Here is a 24,873-nt window from a genome sequence, read left to right as displayed (position 1 = left end):
GCGGCACAAAGTTGCACTATTGCACATATTTTTCCTATGCCAAATGATCAAGTTACAAAATTTTACTTCAAGACTTCTCAGTATTTAAAAAAAACAGGTTAAAATACGCTTCAAACAATTGCATATTTACAAAAGTATCGTTAAACGGGGTATCATTGATCAACACGAAATTTTTCTACGTTTAAAAACTTACAAGTTATGTTTCAAATTGGAAAAAACTTGGTTTGTTTTTGAAGCTTTCAAATGTAAGTAAAACTGTATTTTCAAAATCTTGAAATATCTATTTTTTCGAAGGCTTGCAAACAAACACCCTTCCTGATGAAATCAAAGCGTTTAGAATAAGGTTGCCAGATTGCCCGATTTTATCAGGGTTTTACCGGATATTTAATACAAAATTTGACTTAAGTCCGGCCCGGCCCGGTTGCCCAGATTCATTGAAAATTGCCCGGATTTTGCCCTGATTTATTCACTTTATTTGCCAAAACAAACATAAGAAAACAAATTGTGTTGTACAAATTTTTATTTATGCGTCCGAAACGGAATTTTTTGAGCAAGTTTTATAAAATAATCATAAGAAGTTTTTTTTGAAATAAAACAAAAAAACTCGTGATGAAAAAAAAAAGATTTTCTGGTTTTTTTTTGTCTTGAATTGTGTTGAGTAATTTTTGGATTTTACCAAATTTGCCCGGATATTGTCCGGATTTTTGGTCGACATTTTAAAATCAAATGCCCGGATTTTGTCAGGTTTTTAGATAAAATAGCCCGGATTTGACCGGCCCGGGTACATTCTGAAAAAAATCTGGCAACCTTAGTTCAGAAGCAGCAGGTTGATTTATGTGACAGTTCAACATTTTTCCTTAGTAAATGTATAGTTTTGGTGTAGTTTTTGTTGTATTTTGAGGTAAATTTTTGATATTAAAAATTAGGCGCCTTCTCAAAAGATGTTTCGCAGCTCTCATTTCTTTTCAAAACTTTTGGAAATCCTCCTATACATCTTTCTTATGCTCCAATCAACTCTCATTTATGATTTTATTCAATGAAAAAACCCAAAAAAAGATATTTTAAGGTTTTGTTAAACCACCTAATAATGACCTCTACTTGATAAAATATGAAGAAATCTTGAATTTGAATTTGAATTCGAATGCCTAACATAATCAGAAAAACGTTGTCCAGTTTGATAAGATTTTTTCTAATGAAAATAGCACAGAGGATGGCGCCTATGTTAATGAAACTTTTTTTTTTAAATCTAGCATTCTGAATTGAAACCTTCAAATTTATTTTTTCTGATTTCTTGTTTTTAAGATATAATAAATTGAAATAAAAAAAAAATCATCGGTTTGGTGTTCATCTAATCAGTGATAATTGATGGACGAAAAGCATCCTAAATTGAAAACTTACTTTTTATTTTTTTTTAAGTTCAGAAGCGAACAATTTTATCTTATAACCTGGTAAAATCCAGGCATGTGGTTTCAAAATTGTCGCTCAATATCCTGGCAATGGCCGGGAAAATGTTGTTAAAATCTAAGAATATCTCAACAAACAAATTTTTGTTTTATTCATGTACACTAGACTAGTTCACTTTTCTGCTTTTTTCGTAGATAAAAGCCGGACTCATATGGGTTGTTTCTCATGCATTTTGAAGTATTTCTGCCAAATTTGAGATCTTTTGAGCTAATCTCTGTTTTGTGCAATGAGTATTTGTGAAAAAGTCATTTTTTCTTGAAAATCTTTTTATGAGAGTTCTAGCAAGCCCCTGTTATTATAAAACGATCATTTTATGATGCTTGGTGGTTGATATTTAAAGCATGTTTATGAATGTGTTTTAGATAATCGTTCAAAACAAACCGAAAAAAAAATAAAAAATCATAAACTACCAACTTGTACAGAAATTTTAGTTGAAAGTTTAAAATCTGTAGTAAATCAGAAAAAAATATTTTTCACAAAATCTTTTCTTGTAAAGCAAGCCCTGTTTATTACCTTTCTCAAATTTGGCAGAAATACTTCCAAATGCATGAGAAACAACCCATATGAGTCCGGCTTTGATCTGCGAATAAAGCCGAAAAGTGAGCAAGTTTGAAGTATTTGAGACCTGGGGTTTAATTTTGCTTTAAGTTTCCTTCCGGGTATCACACAAAACTTGAGTGAAGATCGTAATATTTTAGAGCTAATAAGTGCTTATAATCAAAGACCGCTGTTTACAGTAGTCCTATTGTACATTAAAAAGAAAACTGAAATGCGTTTAACTTGATAAGACCCTCTCAAGTACCGACCGGGACACAATAAAACCTTCAAGGTTGCCGGTGGCACTCCAAAAAATCTTAATGTCCCAACAATAATGGCAGCCGGTGACAAACTCAATGAGGCGCAATCAAAGTGTATTCAGCGCCCGTAGAGCGCCAGAAAATTACTTCCGGTCGCCGATCGCATTCTCTTCGGACCGTTTAGCCGGCTGTTGCTGCTGCTACTGTCACTAAACCACGTTTTTTTTTTGTTGCCGTTGCACTGATAATCCATATATTCATAAATAATCCGACTAACTAACAGGCCAAGCCATGTGCAGCTGAGTGAGTGAGTAAGTGATAATGCGCTGATTGGGATGTACCACCATTGAACGGACGAATGAATGAATGAATTGTAAAATGTGTTCGCCGCATCCACAGGCCGCATCCACCCTCTGATCTTCTCTGATTCTATTACATAGTTCCGTGGTAGGCCAACGTCCAGATGAATCTCTCTAGCTAGAACACGAATCAGTCGGACGGAATGCGGATGATGGAAGTATCAAAGGGTTCGCGGAAGGGAAATGCCAACAAACGAGCTGTTGCTGATACGTTAGAGTTGATAATCAGTTACACTCTACAATTATCACTTTAAGCGAAACCCGCTCTCTCCCGCTGTCTTTTCACCCTTGCCTTCCATTCGAGGCTTGTAAGCAAACTTAGAAAGAAAAAAAAACACTCGAGAAATAGGCGAACGCTTAGACGATCAATGAATGAATTGACTGTTGGCCGAAACCTTCGTGTTGCCTTTACTCTCGTGAAGTGGGTTCTTAATAAACAATCGACTGCGTTGTTTAGAACTGTTTTCTCCTGTTAGCTGAGCAGTGAATGTCGGCTGTAAACGGACTACGATTATCCTTGTACTATTTGCAGAAGAAAAGTACATGAGGACATTCTGGTGAGAGTTGATTTTTTCTTTTTTTATCAAAAAAGTTGCTTACCCTCAGTTTGCAGACAAGCAATCTTCAAAAGTTGAAAAAATTGTGTTGTAAAAAAACTTGGAGGCCACAGATCTGGAAAATGATTTTGTATGGCAAAGTTTTCAAAATGCGCTAAAAGTGTCAAAATTTGTACCACTTTTTTCCAACACCAGTGAACTTGCTCTTAGATATAGGGAAAATGTATTTTAAATAATGAATGTGTATAAAAACATAAAAATATAGGTGGTCCAAGATATGTGGCCCACGATTCCTCACAAGCTATGATTTGCAAATTGGTTGAGTTCGTGTGACTTACTGATGTTTCATAAAAATTCCATAAGCATCATAAGCATATGAGCAAATTTTTTGTTATGTTTTCCAGACTTTAATTGTCCATTTTTGTCGGCATATAACAAAATTATCAACTTATTTCATTGACTTGGTTGTTTCATAACACTCAAATAATTGACCACTTAGACGAATTCGATTCTATTTTAAGGTTTTCATCACATTTATATAAATGATAGAAAAACATTCAGACAGAATCTTTAAGGGGGTTAAATCATGTTTACAAATTTTTTGATATGTTAAAAATATCAATTGTGTTACTACAGCTCACAAAATTCACGTCTCTAGAATATAAAATTGATCATAGGGCGTCCAATCATGTAACTCTCTTGTCACAGTAAAATCAGTAAATCAGTTTTCAGACCTTTTACAGTCAGTAACAAATTAATCTTCAAGTGTAATATAATTTTTTTCTAAACATTTATCATACTGATTCACAGAGGATTTTTTTTTTCATCGCCCATGTTTTTCAAAACATTCTGGGGTAATTATGAACACTTATCATTAAAGTTTAAAATACCAATAAATCTTGGAAATAAACCGTTATACATAACTTTATCAGTTTCTAAAATCTGTGAATATTATGATATTATGGACAAGATTCCTTGTTCCTTTGTGGATACAAAAATTCCCCATGACTAATTAAGGGTAAATTTTTGAAAACCACAAATCGTATCAAGACGCAGTGTTTAGATTCCTCTAGAAATATTGCCAACACTAAAAATTGTTAATTAACAAGAATCTTAACAGTGTTCATTACTACCCCATATTAACCTGGGTAATAATATGAACAGATATAACAACAAAAAAGAATAATTTTTGTTCATGATAACTTTTGTTGACCCTACCATTTTCCGAAGAACTTGTCTTCTGTTTCAGCTTAGTTTTAAAAATATATAAGAATATATTAAATTATTAAAATATTAAAATATTTAGAATTCAGTACAGATTTTTGCCATAAAAAATCTTTTTCAATTTTTGAATCGTTCTTAAAATTGTATTTTATGCAATTCAGTACTAAAAAGATAACTTTTAGAAACTGAAAACTTAGAAAAGCGATAACTTTAATTACAAACTGTTGTTTTGCCTGCAAAAGTAAAGTCCACGATCTACTTCATCACAAATTTTCAGTCATTTTGCATAGTCCGTTGACATGTAGGACGTCTTGTAGGTCAATTAATGGATTTTCAAAGGATTTTCCAAATTTTCGTAAAATTGTGTAGTATGCCACTCGTTGCAAAACTCGATTTTTTAAGCACTCGACGTAATTATCCAACTTGGCAAGCCCCGTTGGATAAATTTACGACTCTTGCTGAAAAAAATAAACTTTTGCAACTTGTTGCAATTTTTTATTTTCAAAGCATAGTAAAAATGAAATTTTGCAGTTCAAATTGATTGATACTTAAATTGATCTACCTATAATATTTAAAAACTTCCGGACTTATGGATTTTGAGTTAAAGATAACATTTTTAAAATTGCAAATTTTGAAAGAAATTAAAAAAGGAACAATGTAATTTTTTATAGTAGCCATAAAAAGTTAAAAAAAAAAACATTTCTAAATCCTCTACTGCATACGACTCCATATTTGGTTTCGAACTTTTTTAAAAATATTTTTAGCATGATTCATTATTGTCAAACATTGCAAGCTATATTTATTATAAAAAAACTAGTTTCGTACATTTCGTACATTATTCTAACAATTTAAATTATTGAAAAAAAGGATCTATGTTTTGGCAATATAAATATTTCCATAAAAAAAATTCTCTGCGTTTTCATTCAGTAGAGGATTAGCTTTGTTATGCAGAAAAATGTACATTTGATTTCAGTGAAAAAGTAACAGCTAATTGTTCAACATATATTTTTATCTTGAGTCAATTTCTTGGGTTAACATTGTTAAAATTAGATAACTGTTCCGGTTAATAATAGCGTTATAACGCATTTTGTAATGTTTGCTTGGAAACAACCCCTGTATCAGGAAAAAAAATCTTATAAATTTCTTTAAACACATGGTTAGCTAAAACTAGCTTAAAGGATTTATGCAAAAAACAAGTTAAAAGTGGAAAAATAAGGTTTTAAAAATTAAAGAAACTCAGCAGTGCCTATAAAATTTCCAGAAACTACAAGCTAAGTTATAAAATGCAGATTACAACAAAAACATGATATTTACATGTTTTCAAATCTGCAAAGCCTTTGTTTCACGAATTGGTTGTTCCGTCCTGAATTCGAATCATTTGTCAGATTTTGTCTAATCTCATTCTGGTGATATTGGGATTTGAAATTTTTAAATTAATAAGCTTTGAGTGAAATACATTATTGATAACTTATAAACCGACAACCCTAGATAAAAAACAAAAAACAGATTTCGACTCAATTTATTATCCTCCATTTGACAGATGATTAAGATATTACCTAGCTATTCTAGATTCAAAGAAACAATGCTTGATCATCAATCCTCAAGTTTCGAAAATCAATAGAAAAAAATGCAACTATTTGTGACTTCATTGAATAAAATTTTTGAGCTTTCGATATCGAAGATTTAAATTCAACTTACAACTTTGTTGAGTACTTCAAATTTATTTCTGAAGTATACTTAAAAAAAAATCGATTCATTTTGCTTAAAAAAATGTTCCGAAATATCTTTTAATCCTCATATTTCACCAGACTGAAAAAAAATTTAAAGGACGCCTTAGTTTTCTCAAAAGTTTTAACTATTCGCGGTCTTCGTAAATGTTGATTATTAAATCGAAACCTACGATTTTATTATCATAGTAACGATCTAAAATGTGGCTAATAAAATTCTTAAGTTAACCCTTGAATTTCGAAAACTAGAGCTAACTGAAACAAAAAAACGAACTACATATTTAGATATGTCGCCCTCAAATTAGTCAGATTAGCACTCAACCCTCCGGGAAAACGGAAGAACGTAAATTTGGTTGACTTGTGCTATCGAAAAGAAATAAACTGAAAATAATCAATATTATGGCAATAATTTTATTTTTTGGACATGGGTTTTTTTTAACATTCAAGGATTTTGTTTCTTAATTGCGTCACTCAAAACACAAATATGTACCTATGTTTTGGGAAAGCACAATTCACCATGTTGAATCATTTTAAGATTTTTGATAATTTACATAGTGTCTTCTATCGACATAAACACATTTTTGTCACGGATCAGGTTAGAAATCAGTTCATTCGAAATTTTAACAAATTTTCAAAAGGTTTTCGTTGTTTAGTTTTTATCACCGCACGTACTTATAATCTTTTTTGATTGATATTTTTCGGTGAGCGCAAGACGAAATAAAAATGCTGTTTTTTAACGTTTTCGGCCTACTTAACTTTCGGCCATCCTCAGAAAAACTGTATTTATTAAGTAAAATTAAAAGATGAAATTAATTACAAATTATACACCTAGGTTTTTTTTTACACGGTTTTTTTTTACGCGGTTTTTTTTTACACGGCTTTTTTTACACGGTTTTCGGGAATTAACACGGTTTTTTTTTACACGGTTTTCGCGAATTAACACGGTTTTTGAGAGAAAATATTCTAAGTCCTTTTCAAAGGAAAACACTTAGAATCTTTTTGAAGTTGGAAAAATCTTATCTCTTAGACTAAGAACATGATACTCGAGACCTAAGACCTGGGACCTGAGACCTGAGACCTGGGACTTGAGACCTGAGACCTGAGACCTGAGACCTGAGACCTGAGACCTGAGACCTGAGACCTGAGACATGAGACCTGAGACATGAAACATTAGAAATAAGACATGAGACCTGAGACCTGGAAGCTGAGACAAGGGATATTAGACTTGAGACCTCAGCATGAGACATATATAAGACATGAGACCTGAGGCAAGAGACAAGAACCATGAAACATGAGGCCTGAGACCTGAGACATGAGACTTTGGACCTGCGACCGGAGACAAGCTACTAGAATTAGTACCGCGAGAAACAAATTTAGCCTCGATTTCTACATGCGACCCCTCTAATGAAAGGTTTTGACTTGTAGATGACGAAAAACATTGTCGCGACTTCGCTAGTACAAGCTACTAGTGTTAGTACCGCGAGAAATTAGTTTAGCTCCGATTTCAACTTTCGACCCCTCTAGTAAAAGGGTTTGACTTGTAGATGACGAAAAACATTGTCGCGACTTCGCTAGTACAAGCTACTAGTGTTAGTACCGCGAGAAACTAGTTAAGCTCCGATTTATACTTGCGACCCCTCTAATGAAAGGGTTTGACTTGTAGATGACGAAAAACATTGTCGTGACTTCGCTAGTACAAGCTACTAGGATTAGTACCGCGAGAAATTAGTTTAGCTCCGATTAAGACTTGCGACCCCTCTAGTAGAAGGGTTTGACTTGTAGGTGATGGAAAATAGTGTCGCGACTTCGCTAGTACAAGCTACTAGTGTTAGTACCGCGAAAAATTAGTTAAGCTCCGATTTCAACTTTCGACCCCTCTAGTAAAAGGGCTTGACTTGTAGATGACGAAAAACATTGTCGCGACTTCGCTAGTACAAGCTACTAGTTTTAGTACCGCGAGAAACTAGTTAAGCTCCGATTTAAACTTGCGACCTCTCTAATGAAAGGGTTTGACTTGTTGGTGACGAAAAACAATGTCGCGATTTCGCTAGTACAAGCTACTAGGATTAGTACCGCGAGAAACTAGTTAAGCTCCGATTTCAACTTGCGACCGCTCTAGTAAAAGGGTTTGACTTGTAGATGACGAAAAATAGTGTCGCGACTTCGCTAGTACAAGCTACTAGTGTTAGTACCACGAGAAATAAGTTTAGCTCCGATTTCAACTTTCGACCGGTCAAATGAAAGGGTTTGACTTGTAGGTGACGAAAAATAGTGTCGTGACTTCGCTAGTACAAGCTACTAGGATTAGTACCGCGAGAAATTAGTTAAGCTCCGATTAAGACTTGCGACCCCTCTAGTAAAAGGGTTTGCTTTGTAGATGACGAAAAATAGTGTCGCGACTTCGCTAGTACAAGCTACTAGGATTAGTACCGCGAGAAATTAGTTAAGCTCCGATTTCAACCTGCGACCCTTCTAGTCGCAACTCTATTTTTCATCATCTACAAGTCAAACCCTTTCACTAGAGGGGTCGCAAGTCTAAATCGGAGTTTAACTAATTTTGCGCGGTACTAATCCTAGTAGCTTGTACTAGCGAACTCGTGATACTATTTTTCGTTACCTACAAGTCAAACCCTTTCACTTGACCGGTCGAAAGTTGAAATCGGAGCTAAACTAATTTTTCGCGGTACTAACACTAGTAGTTTGGACTAGCGATTTCGCGACATTGTTTTTCGCCACCTACAAGTCAAACCCTTTCACTAGAGGGGTAGCAAGTTGAAATCGGAGCTTAACTAGTTTCTCGCGGTACTTACACTAGTAGCTTGTACTAGCGAAGTCGCGACACTATTTTTCGTCAACTACAAGTCAAACCCTTTCACTTGACCGGTCGAAAGTTGAAATCGGAGCTAAACTAATTTCTCGCGGTACTAACACTAGTAGTTTGGACTAGCGATTTCGCCACATTGTTTTTCGCCACCTACAAGTCAAACCCTTTTACTAGAGGGGTCGCAAGTCTAAATCGGAGCTTAACTAATTTCTCGCGGTACTAAAACTAGTAGCTTGTACTAGCGAAGTCGCGACACTATTTTTCGTCAACTACAAGTCAAACCCTTTCACTTGACTGGTCGAAAGTTGAAATCGGAGCTTAACTAATTTCTCGCGGTACTAACACTAGTAGCTTGGACTAGCGATTTCGCGACACTGTTTTTCGTCACCAACAAGTCAAACCCTTTCACTAGATGGGTCGCAAGTCTAAATCGGAGCTTAACTAATTTCTCGCGGTACTAACACTAGTAGCTTGGACTAGCGATTTCGCGACACTGTTTTTCGCCACCTACAAGTCAAACCCTTTCACTAGAGGGGTCGCAAGTCTAAATCGGAGCTTAACTAATTTTTCGCGGTACTAACACTAGTAGCTTGGACTAGCGATTTCGCGACTCTGTTTTTCGTCACCAACAAGTCAAACCCTTTCACTAGATGGGTCGCAAGTCTAAATCGGAGCTTAACTAATTTCTCGCGGTACTAACACTAGTAGCTTGGACTAGCGATTTCGCGACACTCTTTTTCGTCACCTACAAGTCAAACCCTTTCACTAGAGGGGTCGCAAGTTGTAATCGAAGCTTATATAATTTTTCGCGGTAATAACACTAGTAGCTTGTCTCAGGTCTAAAGTCTCATGTCTCAGGTCTAATCTTTCATGGCTCTTGTCTCATACCTCAGGTCTCATGTCTTATGTCTCATGTCTCATGTCTCAGGTCTCAGGTCTCATATCTCATGTCTCATGCCTCTTGTCTCATGTCTCATGTCTCATGTCTCAGGTCTCTGGTCTCAGGTGTCATGTCTTAAGTCTCAAGTCTCATGTCTCAGGTCTCATGTCCCATGTCTCATGTCTTAGGTCTCGTGTTTTATGTCTTAGGTTTCTAGTCTCAGGTCTTAGGTCTAATGTCCCATGTCTTTGGTCTCATTCTTCAAGTCTCAGGTTTCATGTCTCAGGTCTCAGGTCCCTGGACTTAGGTATCAGGTGTCATGTCTAAAGTCTCAGGTCTCATGTCTCTAGTCTACATTTTCAAGTCCAGGTCTTGTGTCTCAAGTCTCAGGTCTCAGGTCTCAGGTCTTAAGTGTCAGAACTTCAAAGCTGCAGAATTCGAATGGTCTTTTTTTACACGGTTTTCGGGAATTAACACGGTTTTTTTTTACACGGTTTTCGGGAATTAGCACGGTTTTTTTTTACACGGTTTTCGGGAATTAACACGGTTTTTTTTACACGGTTTTTTTTACGCGGTACGTATATCAGTGTAAAAAAAAACCTTACTGTACTTTTGAATTTGTCAATGCACTGTGCACTCGGAAATTGAAACTCACAAACTTTTTTGCCGCGTGTTTCCTCAACGGCCGTCTCACGATTTTTAAAATCGACGTCAGCTAATTGCTCCTGGTCAGCCGTCGTCCAGTGATGATGTCATCGAGTGCGTTCCTGATTGGTTCGTCGTCGGTTGCGTTTTGGGTTTGTTCGCTCTTTTAAATTGTGGTGTCTCTCTCAGCTTCTTGATTAGCGCGTTGTATATCGAGGAAATTTTTCTATTGCGTCTCTCTGTATGTTGACTGCCTTCTCTCCTCTCAATTTTATATGCAGAGTTTCCGCAGTTTTCCTCTTGTTGTCATCGCTCATTTTTTCCAGAATCCTGACATCGTTGTAGTTGAACGTGTGATGGTTTTCCACCGCATGTTGTGTTAGGCCGGTTGTGGAGGCATTCGGTTTAAAACTATATTTGTGGTTTTTGATGCGTTTTTCAATAGTTTGGGAGGTTTGTCCACAATATACACGGCCGCATTCGCACGGGATTTCGTAAACCACTTGTGTTTGCTTCATTTTTGGGATTTCATCTTTGAGCTTGGAGAAGATGCAATTTTTGATCTTGTTCACGGGTTTTGATGAAGCAATGATGTCGTGTTTTCGTAGTATTTTGCTCACTTTTTCACTCAAATGGGGGATGTATGTTAAGGAAGCATATCTACCCATTTGAGTGTCTCGGTTTTCGTATTGTAGCGAGTTATAAATTGCATCTGTTCTTGTTTTTAAAACACAGAAAGGAAACCGACCACTTCGCCCAGTGGTCTCAACCGTAGGCTCTGCTCCATACCGCTTGACCCAATTCCTCGCCAACATCCTCCAAAAGGTGGTAGGGAAAACCGAATACCATGTTCGTAGCAGCTTCGACTTTGCAGAAGAGATCAGCAAAATTCAGATCCCGGAGGGTTGCGTCTTATTTTCTCTCGACGTCGTGTCGCTCTACACGAACATCCCAGTACAAGACACATACGAACTAATCAAACGAAAATGGGGAAAAATAAGTCGCCACACAAACATCCCGTGGCTCGACTTCTTGCGCGCACTCCAAATCGTGCTGGACGCATCTTTTTTCCAGTACAATGGAAAGATGTACAAGCAAATATTTGGGGTTGGGATGGGCTCACCACTGAGCGGCTCGTTTCAATTTCCGAGTGCACAGTGCATTGACAAATTCAAAAGTATAATTTGTAATTAATTTCATCTTTTAATTTTACTTAATAAATACAGTTTTTCTGAGGATGGCCGAAAGTTAAGTAGGCCGAAAACGTTAAAAAACAGCATTTTTATTTCGTCTTGCGCTCACCGAAAAATATCAATCAAAAAAGATTACAAATTTTCAAAGGAATCGTAACAGATTCAAGCTTTCAAAGTGTAATTTGACATTTTCTGGTTAAATTATAACCAGTGATCGAAAACAGTTAATTTTTCAAACAGTGCGTTTCATCGGAGATGGTTTCTTTTTTAACGAAGAAAATTTTCAGCGATCAAAATTATTAGTTACTAGCTGATCCCATACGAACTCCGTTTCGCTTTCAACTCGTAATATGTCATGAGCAGTTTGTATGAAAGTCAATTGCCAAGCATTTTCCAGATGCACTTCCGAACTCATTGTTAAGTTAAACCCCTTTCGGTGACCTCGGTTACAATCTTTGATATCTGAAATTGATTGCTCGTCCCTCAAAACTCTCGTGTACCGATTTTTAATAAAATCCGATTTATAATAACGACAATATCGCACTTACAGTGAATAGTTAATATGGACGACCCCTATGGCCGACCCCTGTTTGAAATTTCGATAAGTGAAATCAATTGCTTGTCCCTAATAACTCCTATGTGCAAATTTTCATCACAATCAGATGTATAAAAACGTCAATATCACTAAGATATAGAAAAGTTAATATGGACGACCCCTTTTGCCGGCCTCTTACACTGAATTTGATACCTCAAATCGATTGCACGTCACTCAAAACTATCGTGTACCAATTTTCATCTGAATACTATGTATAATAACGTCAATATCGCAAAAACAGCGAACAGTTAATATGGACGACCCCTTTGGCTGACCCCTTATACAAAATTTGACACCTGAAATCGATTGCTCGTCTTTCAAAACACTACTGTGCAAATTTTCAACGGGATCCGACGAAAAATAACGTCAATATCGCTAAAACAATATTTGTCTTGTATGGACGACCCCCTTCAGAAGGGGTCATCCGAAAATCTAAAAACATTTTTCATCCTTCCTGGTCCTAATGAGCATCCATGCCAAATTTCAACTCTCTAGCCATTAAGACGGCTGAGTCTATAGAGGACAAACAAACAAACAAACAAACAAACAAACAAACAAACAAACAAACATACAGAAATTGCTTTTTATATATATAGACTAGCTGATCCCATACGAACTCCGTTTCGCTTTCAACTTGGAATATGTCATGAACAGTTTGTATGAAAGCCAATTGCCAAGCATTTTCCAGAAGCACTTCTGAATTCATTGTTAAGTAATAATTGCAAAAATATCGGTCGATCACTTTGTCTGTCGTCTGCTACTAAATTTGAAATCAGAAATCCTTTGGCCGTGCTAAAAAAACACGTATATAAATTTCGACTCGATCATTGCATAACAACGCAATTATTGCTTAAAAGCTAAACCCCTTTCGGGGGCTTTTAAACAATCTTTGGTGACTGAAATCGATTGCCCTTCCCTCAAAACTCCCGTGTGCAAATTTTAAAAGCAATCCATTGTATAATAACGTCAATATTGCTAAAACAGTGAAAAATTAATTTATATGGACGACCCCTTTCGTCGACCCCTGGCAAAGCATTTGACATCAGAAATTGGTTGCTCGTTATTGAAAACTACCGTGTGCAAATTTTCATCCCCATCCGATGTAAAATAACGACGATATTGCAAAAATATTGAAAGGTTTATATGGACGACCCCCTTTGCCGGCCCCTTACACTGAATTTAATACCTGAAATCCATTGCTCATCTCTCAAAACTCTCGTGTACCAATTTTCGTCTGAATCCGATGTATTATAACGACAATATCGCATCAACAGTGAATAGTTAATATGGACGACCCCTTTGGCCGACCCCTGATTTTAGTTTGGATAAGTGAAATCAGTTGTTTGTCCCTAATAACTCCTATGTGCAAATTTTCACCCCAATCCGATGTATACAAACGTCAATATCTCTAAGATTCTGAAAATTCAATATGGACGACCCCTTTTGCCGGCCCCTTACACGGAATTTGATACCTCAAATCGATTGCACGTCACTCAAAACTATCGTGTACCAATTTTCATCTGAATACGATGTATAATAACGTCAATATCGCAAAAACAGTGAACAGTTAATATGGACGACCCCTTTGGCTGACCTCTTACACAAAATTTGACACCTGATTTCGATTGCACGTCTTTCAAAACACTCATGTGCAAATTTTCAACATGATCCGACGAAAAGTAACGTCAATATCGCGAAAACAATATTTGTCTTCTATGGACGACCCCCTTCAGAAGGGGTCATCCGGAAATCTAAAAACATTTTTCATCCTTCCTGGACCTAATGAGCATCCATGCCAAATTTCAGCTCTCTAGCCCTTAAGACGGCTGAGTCTATAGAGGACAAACAAACAAACAAACAAACAAACAAACAAACAAACAAACATACAGAAATTGCTTTTTATATATATAGATTAAGCTACAAAAAAAAATGATTGATAGTTTTTTCTAAATAATTTTAATGATGTGCGATACTTGGAACAAATTTTGAGAGACTTTGAGAGAATTTCTCATCTCATTCTTCGAGGCAGATTTGAACTCTAGGCTCCGGTGAAATTAGTGAGTTTTTGCAATTTAGAGAGTAGTTTAAAAATTTCCAAACTAATGATTTTTTTCTTACACATTTTATAACTGTTAAATTCTGACTTGGAAATTGAATTTTGAATGTATGTTCTATGAAAATAATGATCAAATCAACGCCAAAAAAATAAAATTTGAGTTTTTATAATCGGTTCATTGAGAAATGAAATACAGCTAAGCAAAGCCAAAACTGGATGTCGTTTTTTTTAAGTAAGACTTTTTTCTACCGGAAGATCTGTCATAGCGGTAAAAACTTTCATTGGACCCCAACATATCTATACATTTTCGGATAGATGGATTCTTGACAATTTCAAACAGCAATGAAATAATTAAATACAAAAAAGCTGTCAGAAGTTATGAGTATTTTAAAAATAAAATTGATTTTTCGGACTTTTAACTTTCTGAACCAGTTTCTGAAAACCTGATAATACATATCGACTTTATTTTGAAATGTTGAGTAATTAGAATAAATTACCCTCACAATGAATATAATATCATCAAAATCGGTTAACATTTACAGCCAGGAGAACGAAATCAAATTACAACTCATATTTCTCCGAAACGGATATTTTGCGAACGGCTTTGGAAGGTTAAAGAAGCATATGATGCAGATTAAAGTCAACAACATAAGGGCCGTTCAAATATTACGTAACGCAATTTCCGGTCAATTTCGACCCCCCCACCCCCCTACGTAACACATTTTTATCAGATTTTCGATCAAAAATTCACAAACCGTAACAAATTGTTATACCACCCCCCACCCGCCTCCCCTAAACGCGTTACGTAATATTTGAATAGAAAAATATGCTTAGGCAAAGCGACGACTATGACAGTTGGATTGAGATTTTTATCTCAACATACATCTGAGATATTCAGAGTGGCCCAAGTTTCCCCATGGCCCACGTTACCCCACTCTCCCCTACTAACGTCAATATCCCAATAAAGTGAATAGATAATATGGATAATAGTTTTAAACAGTTAAAACATGAATTTTTCCATGTTATATAAGGTTTTACATCAATTTTGACTAATTTGAAATGAAAATCAAAAATAAAAAAGTGACAAAATAAACCGTTCGATTTTGGCAACATTCGATTTTGGCAACATAAAATTTACGGGTGTGTTGCCAAAATGTCTGTAATTTTAAATTTTAAATGACGTTCGATCAACGATGACTAATTGAGCTCTTTTAATTTTCTCTCTCTTCACAGGCGAAGCGAAAAATTTACTCGGACGCAATGGCAACAACTGCGGCGGGGCAACATCGGGCTCGAAGGAAAACCGAGATGTGTACTGTACGGTGGCCTTGGACCAGGAGGAGATCTGCCGGACGCCGACCATCGAACGAACGCTGGGACCCTTCTTCGGGGAGGAGTACCAGTTCGAGATACCGCGCAGCTTCCGGTACCTGTCGGTGTACGTGTGGGATCGGGATCGGCACCTCAAGCAGGACAAACCCTACGGAAAGATTGCGATCAAGCGGGAGGATTTGCATCAGTATAACCACAAAGACCACTGGTTCCCGCTGAGGCCAGTCGATGAGGATTCCGAGGTGCAAGGAATGGCTCATCTGGAAATCACGATCGACGACGGTGTCGGAAATCTGAAGCAAAGTAATGAATTTGACGATTGTAGCAGCTTTCAGGTGACGACCTCGACCAACAACAGCACCTCCTCGTTCGGTAGTGTGATTAGTAGTGCGAGTAGCGACACGAAAGAGAATTCCACCTCCTCCCATCATCACCATCATCAGCTTCATCATCTGCATCATCAGGGCTTCCTGATGAACAGTTCTGTGAATAGTACAAATTTAAAGTTAAGTTTCCCATCCAAAAGTGCAAGTAGTGCCGGAAGTGGGGGAAGTGGTGGGGGTACATTAAGGACAATTTTCGGCGGCAGCAGCGACTTTGGCAACAACGTACAACAGCAACCGTTTCGCAACATTCTCGACAGCAGCAGCTCGACCAGCCGGAGTTCGCGGATATCGATCAAACTGACCGAATGTGTGAACCTGGCCCGGAAAAATGGCCTCTGTGATCCGTACGCAATACTAACTGCTCATTATTCAAATAAGAAAAAGCTAACGAAACGTACTAAGGTGAAGAAGAAGACGGTGAACCCGGAATTCGGCGATACCGTGAGCTTCGATTTGTGTGTAGACGCGTGTAGTGACTCGAAAGGTGATAGTAACAACACGTATACGGTGGTACCCTTGGGTGGGGCCGATCTGTGTGAAGTGGTGATAACATTCTGGCATGACAGCCCGGGTATGGGGGATGACGTTTTCCTCGGGGAAATCAAACTTCCGGTCCGTGGCAAACAACAGCTGAATGCGGTTCAGCACAGTGCGTGGTACTATCTACAACCTCGGACAAGTCACTCGCGGCCAACGCGAACCTGTGCAACCCCTCCGGGGACTCGACTCTCTTGTGATAACTCGCTCGGATCGCTCAGACTCAAACTTAACTATACCGCGGATCACGTTTTCCCTCTAGCGACCTACGATCAACTCCTCAACATCCTCATACAATCGATAGACCAAAAACCCATCACCTCCAGTGCCGTTCACATCCTGGGGGAAATCATTCAGAACAAAACCGAGGTAGCTCAGCCACTCGTGCGACTCTTCACCTACACCAACCTCATAGCCCCAATGATCAAAGCCCTGGCAGATCACGAGATCTCTAAACTCACCGACCCAACGACGATCTTCCGCGGCAATACGCTCGTTTCAAAAATGATGGACGAAGCCATGCGACTCTCCGGTCTACACTACCTGCACAATACCCTGAGGCCGATCGTCGAAGAAATCTTCGCCGACAAAAAACCCTGCGAAATCGATCCGGCCCGGGTCAAGGACAAGAGCCAGATTGACTCCAATCTTGTGAACCTTCAGGACTATGTCGAAAAAGTGTTCGAAGCCATCACCAAGAGTGCCGTTCGCTGTCCCACTGTGTTGTGCCAAATCTTTCACGACTTACGCGAATGTGCGGCCAAGTACTTCCCCCAAAACAAGGAGGTGCGCTACTCAGTCGTTTCGGGGTTTATTTTTCTGCGATTTTTTGCACCAGCCATCCTGGGGCCAAAGCTATTTGATCTGACGACCGAACCGGTGGTAAGTTCTATTTTTACCTCTTATCACTCGTTATCAGCTAAATTTAGAAGACTAGGTACCTAATTGATAAATCACTTGGAACAGGAAACACAGTTCATTCATAGTTGATATGGTGACTAACGGCTATCTTATCAACCGATTTCGATAGGTTGGTTCGATAACTCTTTCATTTGAAATTCAAGCAAACCACTACGAGTCACTCTAACATTGTAAGTGCATCCATAGTTCACATATTTTATTTTTATGAATGAATCCTTGAGCAGCAGATAAGGGCGTGCGAATTTTCCCATCGGGTGCACCGTGTGTGTTGTTTGGCTTCTGCCGAAGCTTACCCCCGGCTCATCGATAACGGATTTGATTGATTCATTATTTCCGTTCGTTACAACCGTACTCGCGCGATTATCTGCCAATAGTTGTTGTCTTTCTTAAGGAACGGTATTGATGTCTAAATTTTGGAAAACTTCATGATTTCTAAAAACATTTTTTTAATTTTATCAAAAATGTTTATAATCCATGATATAACTTTGAGCATGATAGTTCAATATGTTTCGATTGGTTCAAGCTTTTGAGTACGGATCGCTATTTAAGGTACACTAACATTGCCCCAAAACTTCCTCACGTTTATGGATGTGCCGTAGAGATCTCTACATCTATCATTAAAATAAAGTACCTTCCCCTTTTCCTCACACAGTACGCAGGGTTTGGTCAGGGCATCTTCAACATTCTGTGGGCTGGTTTTTTCATTTCAACGAAATAGGAGATTTAGCTTCTATTGAAATCATAAGTCAGGAAGTGTACCACAATCTCGAAAGAGAAGATGTTGCGATTCCGTACGACTGTAATTTCATAAAATAAGGAGTTGATTAGCGCCAACCGAAGTTTTAAGCGACTCTTCATGCGAATGCGAACATCTTTTTGAAGGTACACTTTTGTGGTTCTGTTGGAATGTACTGTAGAGTTCAGGATCAGGAAGGATAAGATCGAAATGAGGATCCAGATGAGAATGATGTTCTAGTTCAACAGAATACGGGCCAAGTTTTGGAGCAGCATCAGGTTTAGGAATAAGATCCAAACCCAGGACTAAAATTGAGGATCCATTATCAGGCTTCTATTCCGGACACGGATCCTGTACCTCTTGGTAGTGAAGCTGTTTTGTGTAGTTCAGCTAAGCAAGTTTAAATAGATCTAAAATAACCTTGCGTTCATATGGTATATAAAATTTGAAAATCACAAATAAGGCCGGAACAAATTTCAAATTTTTCTTTTGTCACTTGCAGTTATCACGAAGGGAGAGAGTACAAAATTTTAATAAATCTAAACAAATTTGATAAAAGCTTGCATCGATGCAAAATCGATAATTAGATAAATCTCAATATTTTAGATCGATAACTAAATAAATCTCAAAATACAAATGGTGACACAATTCCCTTCTTCTACACTTTGACTTTCGCTCTTTCAAAGGATTTCGAGGATTAAGCAATTTGAACAATAAAATACCTTAAACTTTATTAATTTTCCCCTTCGGGATTTTCGGAAAATCGAAGGGAGACAATTTGGGACAGAAGGGACAGAATTTGATATTTGCTCCGGCCTAAGTGAATGATATAAACTTTACTGTGAGATGAAATATAAGATGGATTATTAAGAGCTAGCAGACCCGGTGTGCTTTGCTACACCTTCCAACGATACATGGAATTTTAGGAAATTGTTTATATTTTTCTTTGTTGGCATCATTTCAAATGACATTTCAACATAATTCAGAAGCAACCGCTTAAAATAAGGGTATCTGGAGTTTTGAATTGCACTTTAAAGATGATTTAATCTAATTTTCTGAAGCTTGATCTCTCAATTAGTTTTCAAAGAACTGAAATTTTTGCTCTGTTTTCATAAGCTTCACATTTATTCTTTAATTATGCCCAAATGAATGTATTACTGGTATGGATTCCTCACCTCTTACTCTCTTAGAATGCGGTAAGGGCTCACGAACTATTATAGAGACATTATACATTAGACATAAGACATTAGACATTAGAGATTAGACATTCGACATTAGACATGAAACTAGAGGCATGAGACCTGAGACTTAAGACTTGAGAAATGAGACAAGAGACATGAAACTTTAGACCTGAGACAACAGACATGAGACCTGAGACATGAGACATGAGAAATGAAACAAGAGATATGAGACCTAAGACCTGAGAATTACGACATGAGACATGAGACCTGGACCTGAAACCTAAGACAAGAGACATGAGACTTAAGACCTGAGACAAGAGACATGAAATCTGAGACAAGATACATGAGACCTGAGACTTGATACCTGAGACATGAGGCATGAGACATGAGATATGAGACATGAAACTCTCAAGTTTCATGTCTCTTGTCTCAGGGGTTTAAGTCTCAGGTCTCATGTTTCATGACTCTTGTCTCATGTCTAATGTTTTATGTCTCATGTCTCATGTTTCAGGTCTCAAGTCTCATATATCTCTTGTCTCAGGTCTCATGTCATAGATCTTAATGTCTGTCATTTCAAGTCATTCATGTCAGCTGCGCCCTGCCCCAGCTTCAAGTTTTTATTACACGGTTTTCCGCAATAAGCATGGTTTTTTTACGCAATTTTTAGAAATTAACACGAGAAATTTTACCTTCAAACACTCGGCTTCGGTTTCATCAATAGAGCTGTTTGTTTGCAAGCCTTGAACATGATTAAAGGAGATAAGGGCATAACGAGCACCCGGGGCATAATAAGCACTCTTTTTTTCTACAAAAGTACGTATTTTCTTAAACAAATTTTCATGAGAATTTGTTTCGTACTACCTATAGTATTAATTTTTCACCAAAAAAGAAATATTCTTTTCATCTTTACAGAAATATTAAATAATAACCAGCTAGGTTCTCAAGTGACGAAAATATTATAATTTTTGAGCACCACCAAATAAGCTTTTATGACCTGATTTATACATTGTTTCTCAATTTTCATCATTTTTCACTTTAATCAATTTTAAAACGCGTTTTTACTTAAATTTCTTGACCTGGGGCGAACAGAGTACTATTAATCAGGGCACGATGAGCGTTTTCTGCCGTTTAATCTAGCAGCTAATTCAACTCGATGAAGTTAACTGAATAATAGAGCTAAAGCTTGTCTTGTTTCATCTGTCGATTTGGCCTATTGGTAAAGTGTCAGAGAGGTAATCAGTAGACTCGAGTTCGATTCCTGTTAGAGGAGATTTTTTTTCACATATCATTCATGATTGATTTTTTCGATTGTTACATTATACGGCTAGTAGCATCATCCGTCAAACAAAACACCAGAAACATAATGTATGAGCATGTGTTAATTATTTGAATTCTACAAACAGACCCACATTATTATGTTATTGCTTTGTTTGTTATTGTTTTGTTATTGCAAAATGCATCGATCATGAATGGTAAATGAAAAAAAATCACCTCGACCAGGAATCGAACTCGAGTCTACTGATTATGTCTCCGACACCTTACACAAAAGGCCAAATCGTCAGATAAAACAAGTCATGCTGTAGCTCTATTATTCAAGTGACTTCATCGAGTTGAATTCGCTGCTAGATTCTCTGGCAGAAAACGCTCATCGTGCCCCGATTAATAATGTTTATACTGCCCCAGGGGGGTTCTCATTATGACCTTACAGTGACTGGTTTTCAGCTTTCGGCAAAAAATTTTAAAATGCATTTTTAAACATTTTTATCTAATTTTTCATGTTTCGGCCAATTAGGCAATAGACTTTTTTAGTGTCTGAACACGAAACAATGATGTAATTCACATATTATAGCTCTTCTCTATGGTTAAATAAGCGTTTTTCTTAAGGCGGCCATTATGCCCTTATCTCCCCTACGATACAAAATTCGATTTTGGAATGGAAAATTCGTTTAAACGCACACCATGAAAAGTGTGCATTTCGCTTACCTGCGATATCAAAACTTTTGCGTTCTGTCATTCTGGTCTTGTAGTAGTGTAAGTGTGCTTTGTTCTGCTTTCTGCTTAGTCGATCCTGGCAAAAACAAACATGGATAAGAATTTTAAAATACTACAAACAAACATACAAAGTTTAACAAAAAACAAAAATGAACTTATACATGAAATAAATACAAATAAATTTGAAGCCGTACTATTAACAGAGATTTGGGTAGATCCAAACCATCTTACAACAAAACGCTACAACATCTCAGGATACCATTGCATACTAGCTCCACGGGATGATGCTTATGGAGGAGTTGGATTTTATATATGTGATCAATTACATTTTACTAGAATTAATTTGACGACAACAGAAAAGTTTGAAACATTAGGAATAAGATTGACTAAATTAGACCTTGTGCTAGTAGTTGTCTATGTCAATCCCCGTATTAATGTCCAAGAACTCAAAACTGCCATGTCGATTTTACTACAAGAACTAAATAACTATAATAAAGTCATCATAGGTGGAGATTTTAACAGTCATCATGAGATATGGGGCTGTGAAACAACTCAAGGAAAGGGTAGAGTAGTACATGAAGCCATAGTCGACTCAAATCTTGTATTACTGAACACAGGGGATAAAACCTTCATACCTGGAATTCTTAACCAAAATTTTAGTGCAATTGATCTCTCGTTATGTACAGCAAATCTACATAATTTCACTAAATGGTCTACTAAACCTAAATCCTTTGGAGGAAGTGGACATCTTTTTATTGAAATATCGGTTGAACTACAGTGGAGTAGAAGAGCTAATACGTACTATGACAGAAAAGCAATTGGAGAACAAATCGCCCAAATTCAACATTGGGAATTTGAAAATCTCCAGGAACTTTCGACTAAAGCTAGAACGATTATCAAAAACAACAAAAAATCAAGTAACCATATTGCAAAATATTATTGGAGTGATGAATTATCCACTCTATATGAAGAAAAACAGAGAGCACTTAAAAAATACCATGCTTGTTGTAATAGTACAAATTTAATTGAATGGAAAAAAACAACAGCTAAATTCCAAAAAACAAAACTTCATCATATACGAGAAAAATTAAAGGAACTATCAGCTTCTATAGACCCTTTGAACATGAAGCAAAATTGGAAGCTGGTAAGAGGTTTAAAAGGATCTCCAGCAATAAATATAAAAAACAATTGCATAAAAGAACAAAAACAGTTAGCTCACGAGTTTTTGATAATGAATTTTGGAGAAAGTAGAAGAGAAAACATAATACTACCACAAGAAGAACCCCGAAATAACATCATAGACTTAGCTAAATGGAAATCTATAATAAACAAAAAACCAAAAAGATCCTCTCCAGGAACAGACAATCTAACATACGACATGCTAAGAGTATTAGATTGGAAAACTTCGACAAAAATTGTGGAATGTCTAAATGAGATGTGGAGAAAGGGAAGTTTACAAGATCACCTAAAGGAAATTAAGATAATACCTATTCTGAAGCCAGACAAACCACCAAACGAGGTAACTTCTTTTAGACCAATTGCGTTACTCTCTACCTTAACCAAAACACTAAACACAGCGGTACTAGAAGATATAAATAAAACTCTGTACTCAAAAAACATTCTCCCTGTTACATCATTTGGTTTCAGGAAAAATATGTCTACAGAAAACTGCGTAACATATGCCACTAATTTTATAATGGAGAGCAAAAGACATGGAATGACAGTAATTGGAGTATTTTTTGACTTCAAAAATGCTTTCAATTCCATCAATGTCAGCCAACTGAGAAACATAATGATGACAAACAACTTTAGTCCTGATAGCGTAACATGGATATATAATTTTCTAGTGAATAGAAAAACTATCATCCAGACAGAAGAAGGACTAGTGGAACATGTGGTTTCTAGTGGACTTCCTCAGGGAGATGTCCTATCCCCAACCCTTTTCAACATTTATACCTCAAGCCTTCATGAAACAAATCTCGACCCTAACGAAACTACTCTCCAGTTTGCAGATGATTTCCTCAAATTGGTTAGATCAAAAAACGAAAGCCAAGCATTAATAAAAATGCAAGACAAAATAGAAATATTTGTTAGAAAAGCCTCAAGTCTAGGACTCGTTATAAACTGCGCAAAAACTAAAGCTATGATATTTAAAAACAGTGCAAAAGTTCTAAATCTTAAAATAAACGGAGAAACATTAGAGACAGTTAGAAATTATAAGTACCTTGGCATAACACTAGACCAAACACTAAGATATGGCATACACATAAAAACAATGATTAATAAAATACATGACAGACAGAAAATGCTCAAAGTAATCGGAAGCATTAAAAGTGGAGCAAACCCTAAAGTTATGATGCTATTCTATAAAGCTCTGTATGGAGGATATCTAAATTATGGTTCAGTATTCTACGGAGGAGCAAGCAAGACAAATATCGAAAAATTGGAAGTGACAAATAGACAATGTCTTAGAATAGCTACAGGTTGTTCTAAATCAACACCTATTAATACGCTGGCAGCAATAGCAGGAGAAGGTCCCCTATACCTGAAGAGGATTTATTTAGCGAAAAAACGAATTTTACAACACATATTCCGAAACGATCTGATCGCTCAACAATTGCAAAGTCTAGAACAACACAGTACAAATTCCAAAAAACAAAACACTTTTTTGGAACAAATTTACCTAGAATATAAAAACGACTTTCAACAACTATACTTAAAACAAGCAACGAGCAATGAAATAAGCAACGTTTTAGTCTTGGATCAAATCCCACAAACACAAATAAGGAAAAAACAACAATCGGCAGAAATAATGAGAAAAGAAGTAATACACATGTTAAACACACAATACCCTACATACATACAAATTTATACAGATGCATCAAAACACGGTAATAAATGCGGAATAGGAATCTTCGAAGACGAAAACAACAGAATAACTAGTATGCAACTGGACAACGAAGTTTCCATAACCACAGCTGAATTGATAGCCATAAAAACAGCACTTGAAAACATCAATTCGGAAACAACAAACAGAACAGTAATTCTCACAGATTCCCAAGCATCTTGTACAATAATAAAGCAACAATTGGATACGAAGGAGTTTGACGAACTGACTTTCAAAATTGTTAAACAAGCAGAATCAAAAAAGTGCACTATACAATGGATACCTGCTCACATACAAATACAAGGAAACGAGAAAGCAGACATAGCGGCCAAAGACGGATTAACAAGCCCGTGTATTTTAGTTAATAAATCACGATTCAGTGACAAGACACTGAAAGCGAAAAATGAATGGATCAACTCAATCAATAGATGGTACAAAGATTATGTAAACATAAATCAAAAAGGATCAAAGTTTTACAGATTCCAGTCATCCTTTAATCAAAGACCTTGGTACTGGAACAGCAAATTAAAAAACATTCAAATTCGAACCATGAATAGAATTCTCAGTGGGCATGATTACT

At 36.7% G+C, this 24,873-nt stretch overlaps 1 protein-coding gene across 4 annotated transcripts in view; it reads left to right on the top strand.

Moving 5' to 3' along the window:
• Positions 1–24,873, top strand: part of LOC129754513 (GTPase-activating protein) — a 130,841-nt gene that overhangs the window by 100,924 nt on the left and 5,044 nt on the right. For all 4 annotated transcript variants that reach the window (XM_055750632.1, XM_055750630.1, XM_055750629.1 and 1 more), the window contains one exon: positions 15,555–17,458. In XM_055750632.1, the coding sequence (XP_055606607.1) occupies positions 15,555–17,458 (1,904 nt within the window). The remainder of the gene's footprint in view (positions 1–15,554; positions 17,459–24,873) is intronic.

The sequence above is a fragment of the Uranotaenia lowii genome, chromosome 3 (assembly GCF_029784155.1).
Source record: "Uranotaenia lowii strain MFRU-FL chromosome 3, ASM2978415v1, whole genome shotgun sequence".
NCBI lineage: Eukaryota > Metazoa > Arthropoda > Insecta > Diptera > Culicidae > Uranotaenia > Uranotaenia lowii.
Note: the sequence above shows the minus strand (reverse complement) of the source record. Positions and strands in the feature narration are given on the sequence as shown.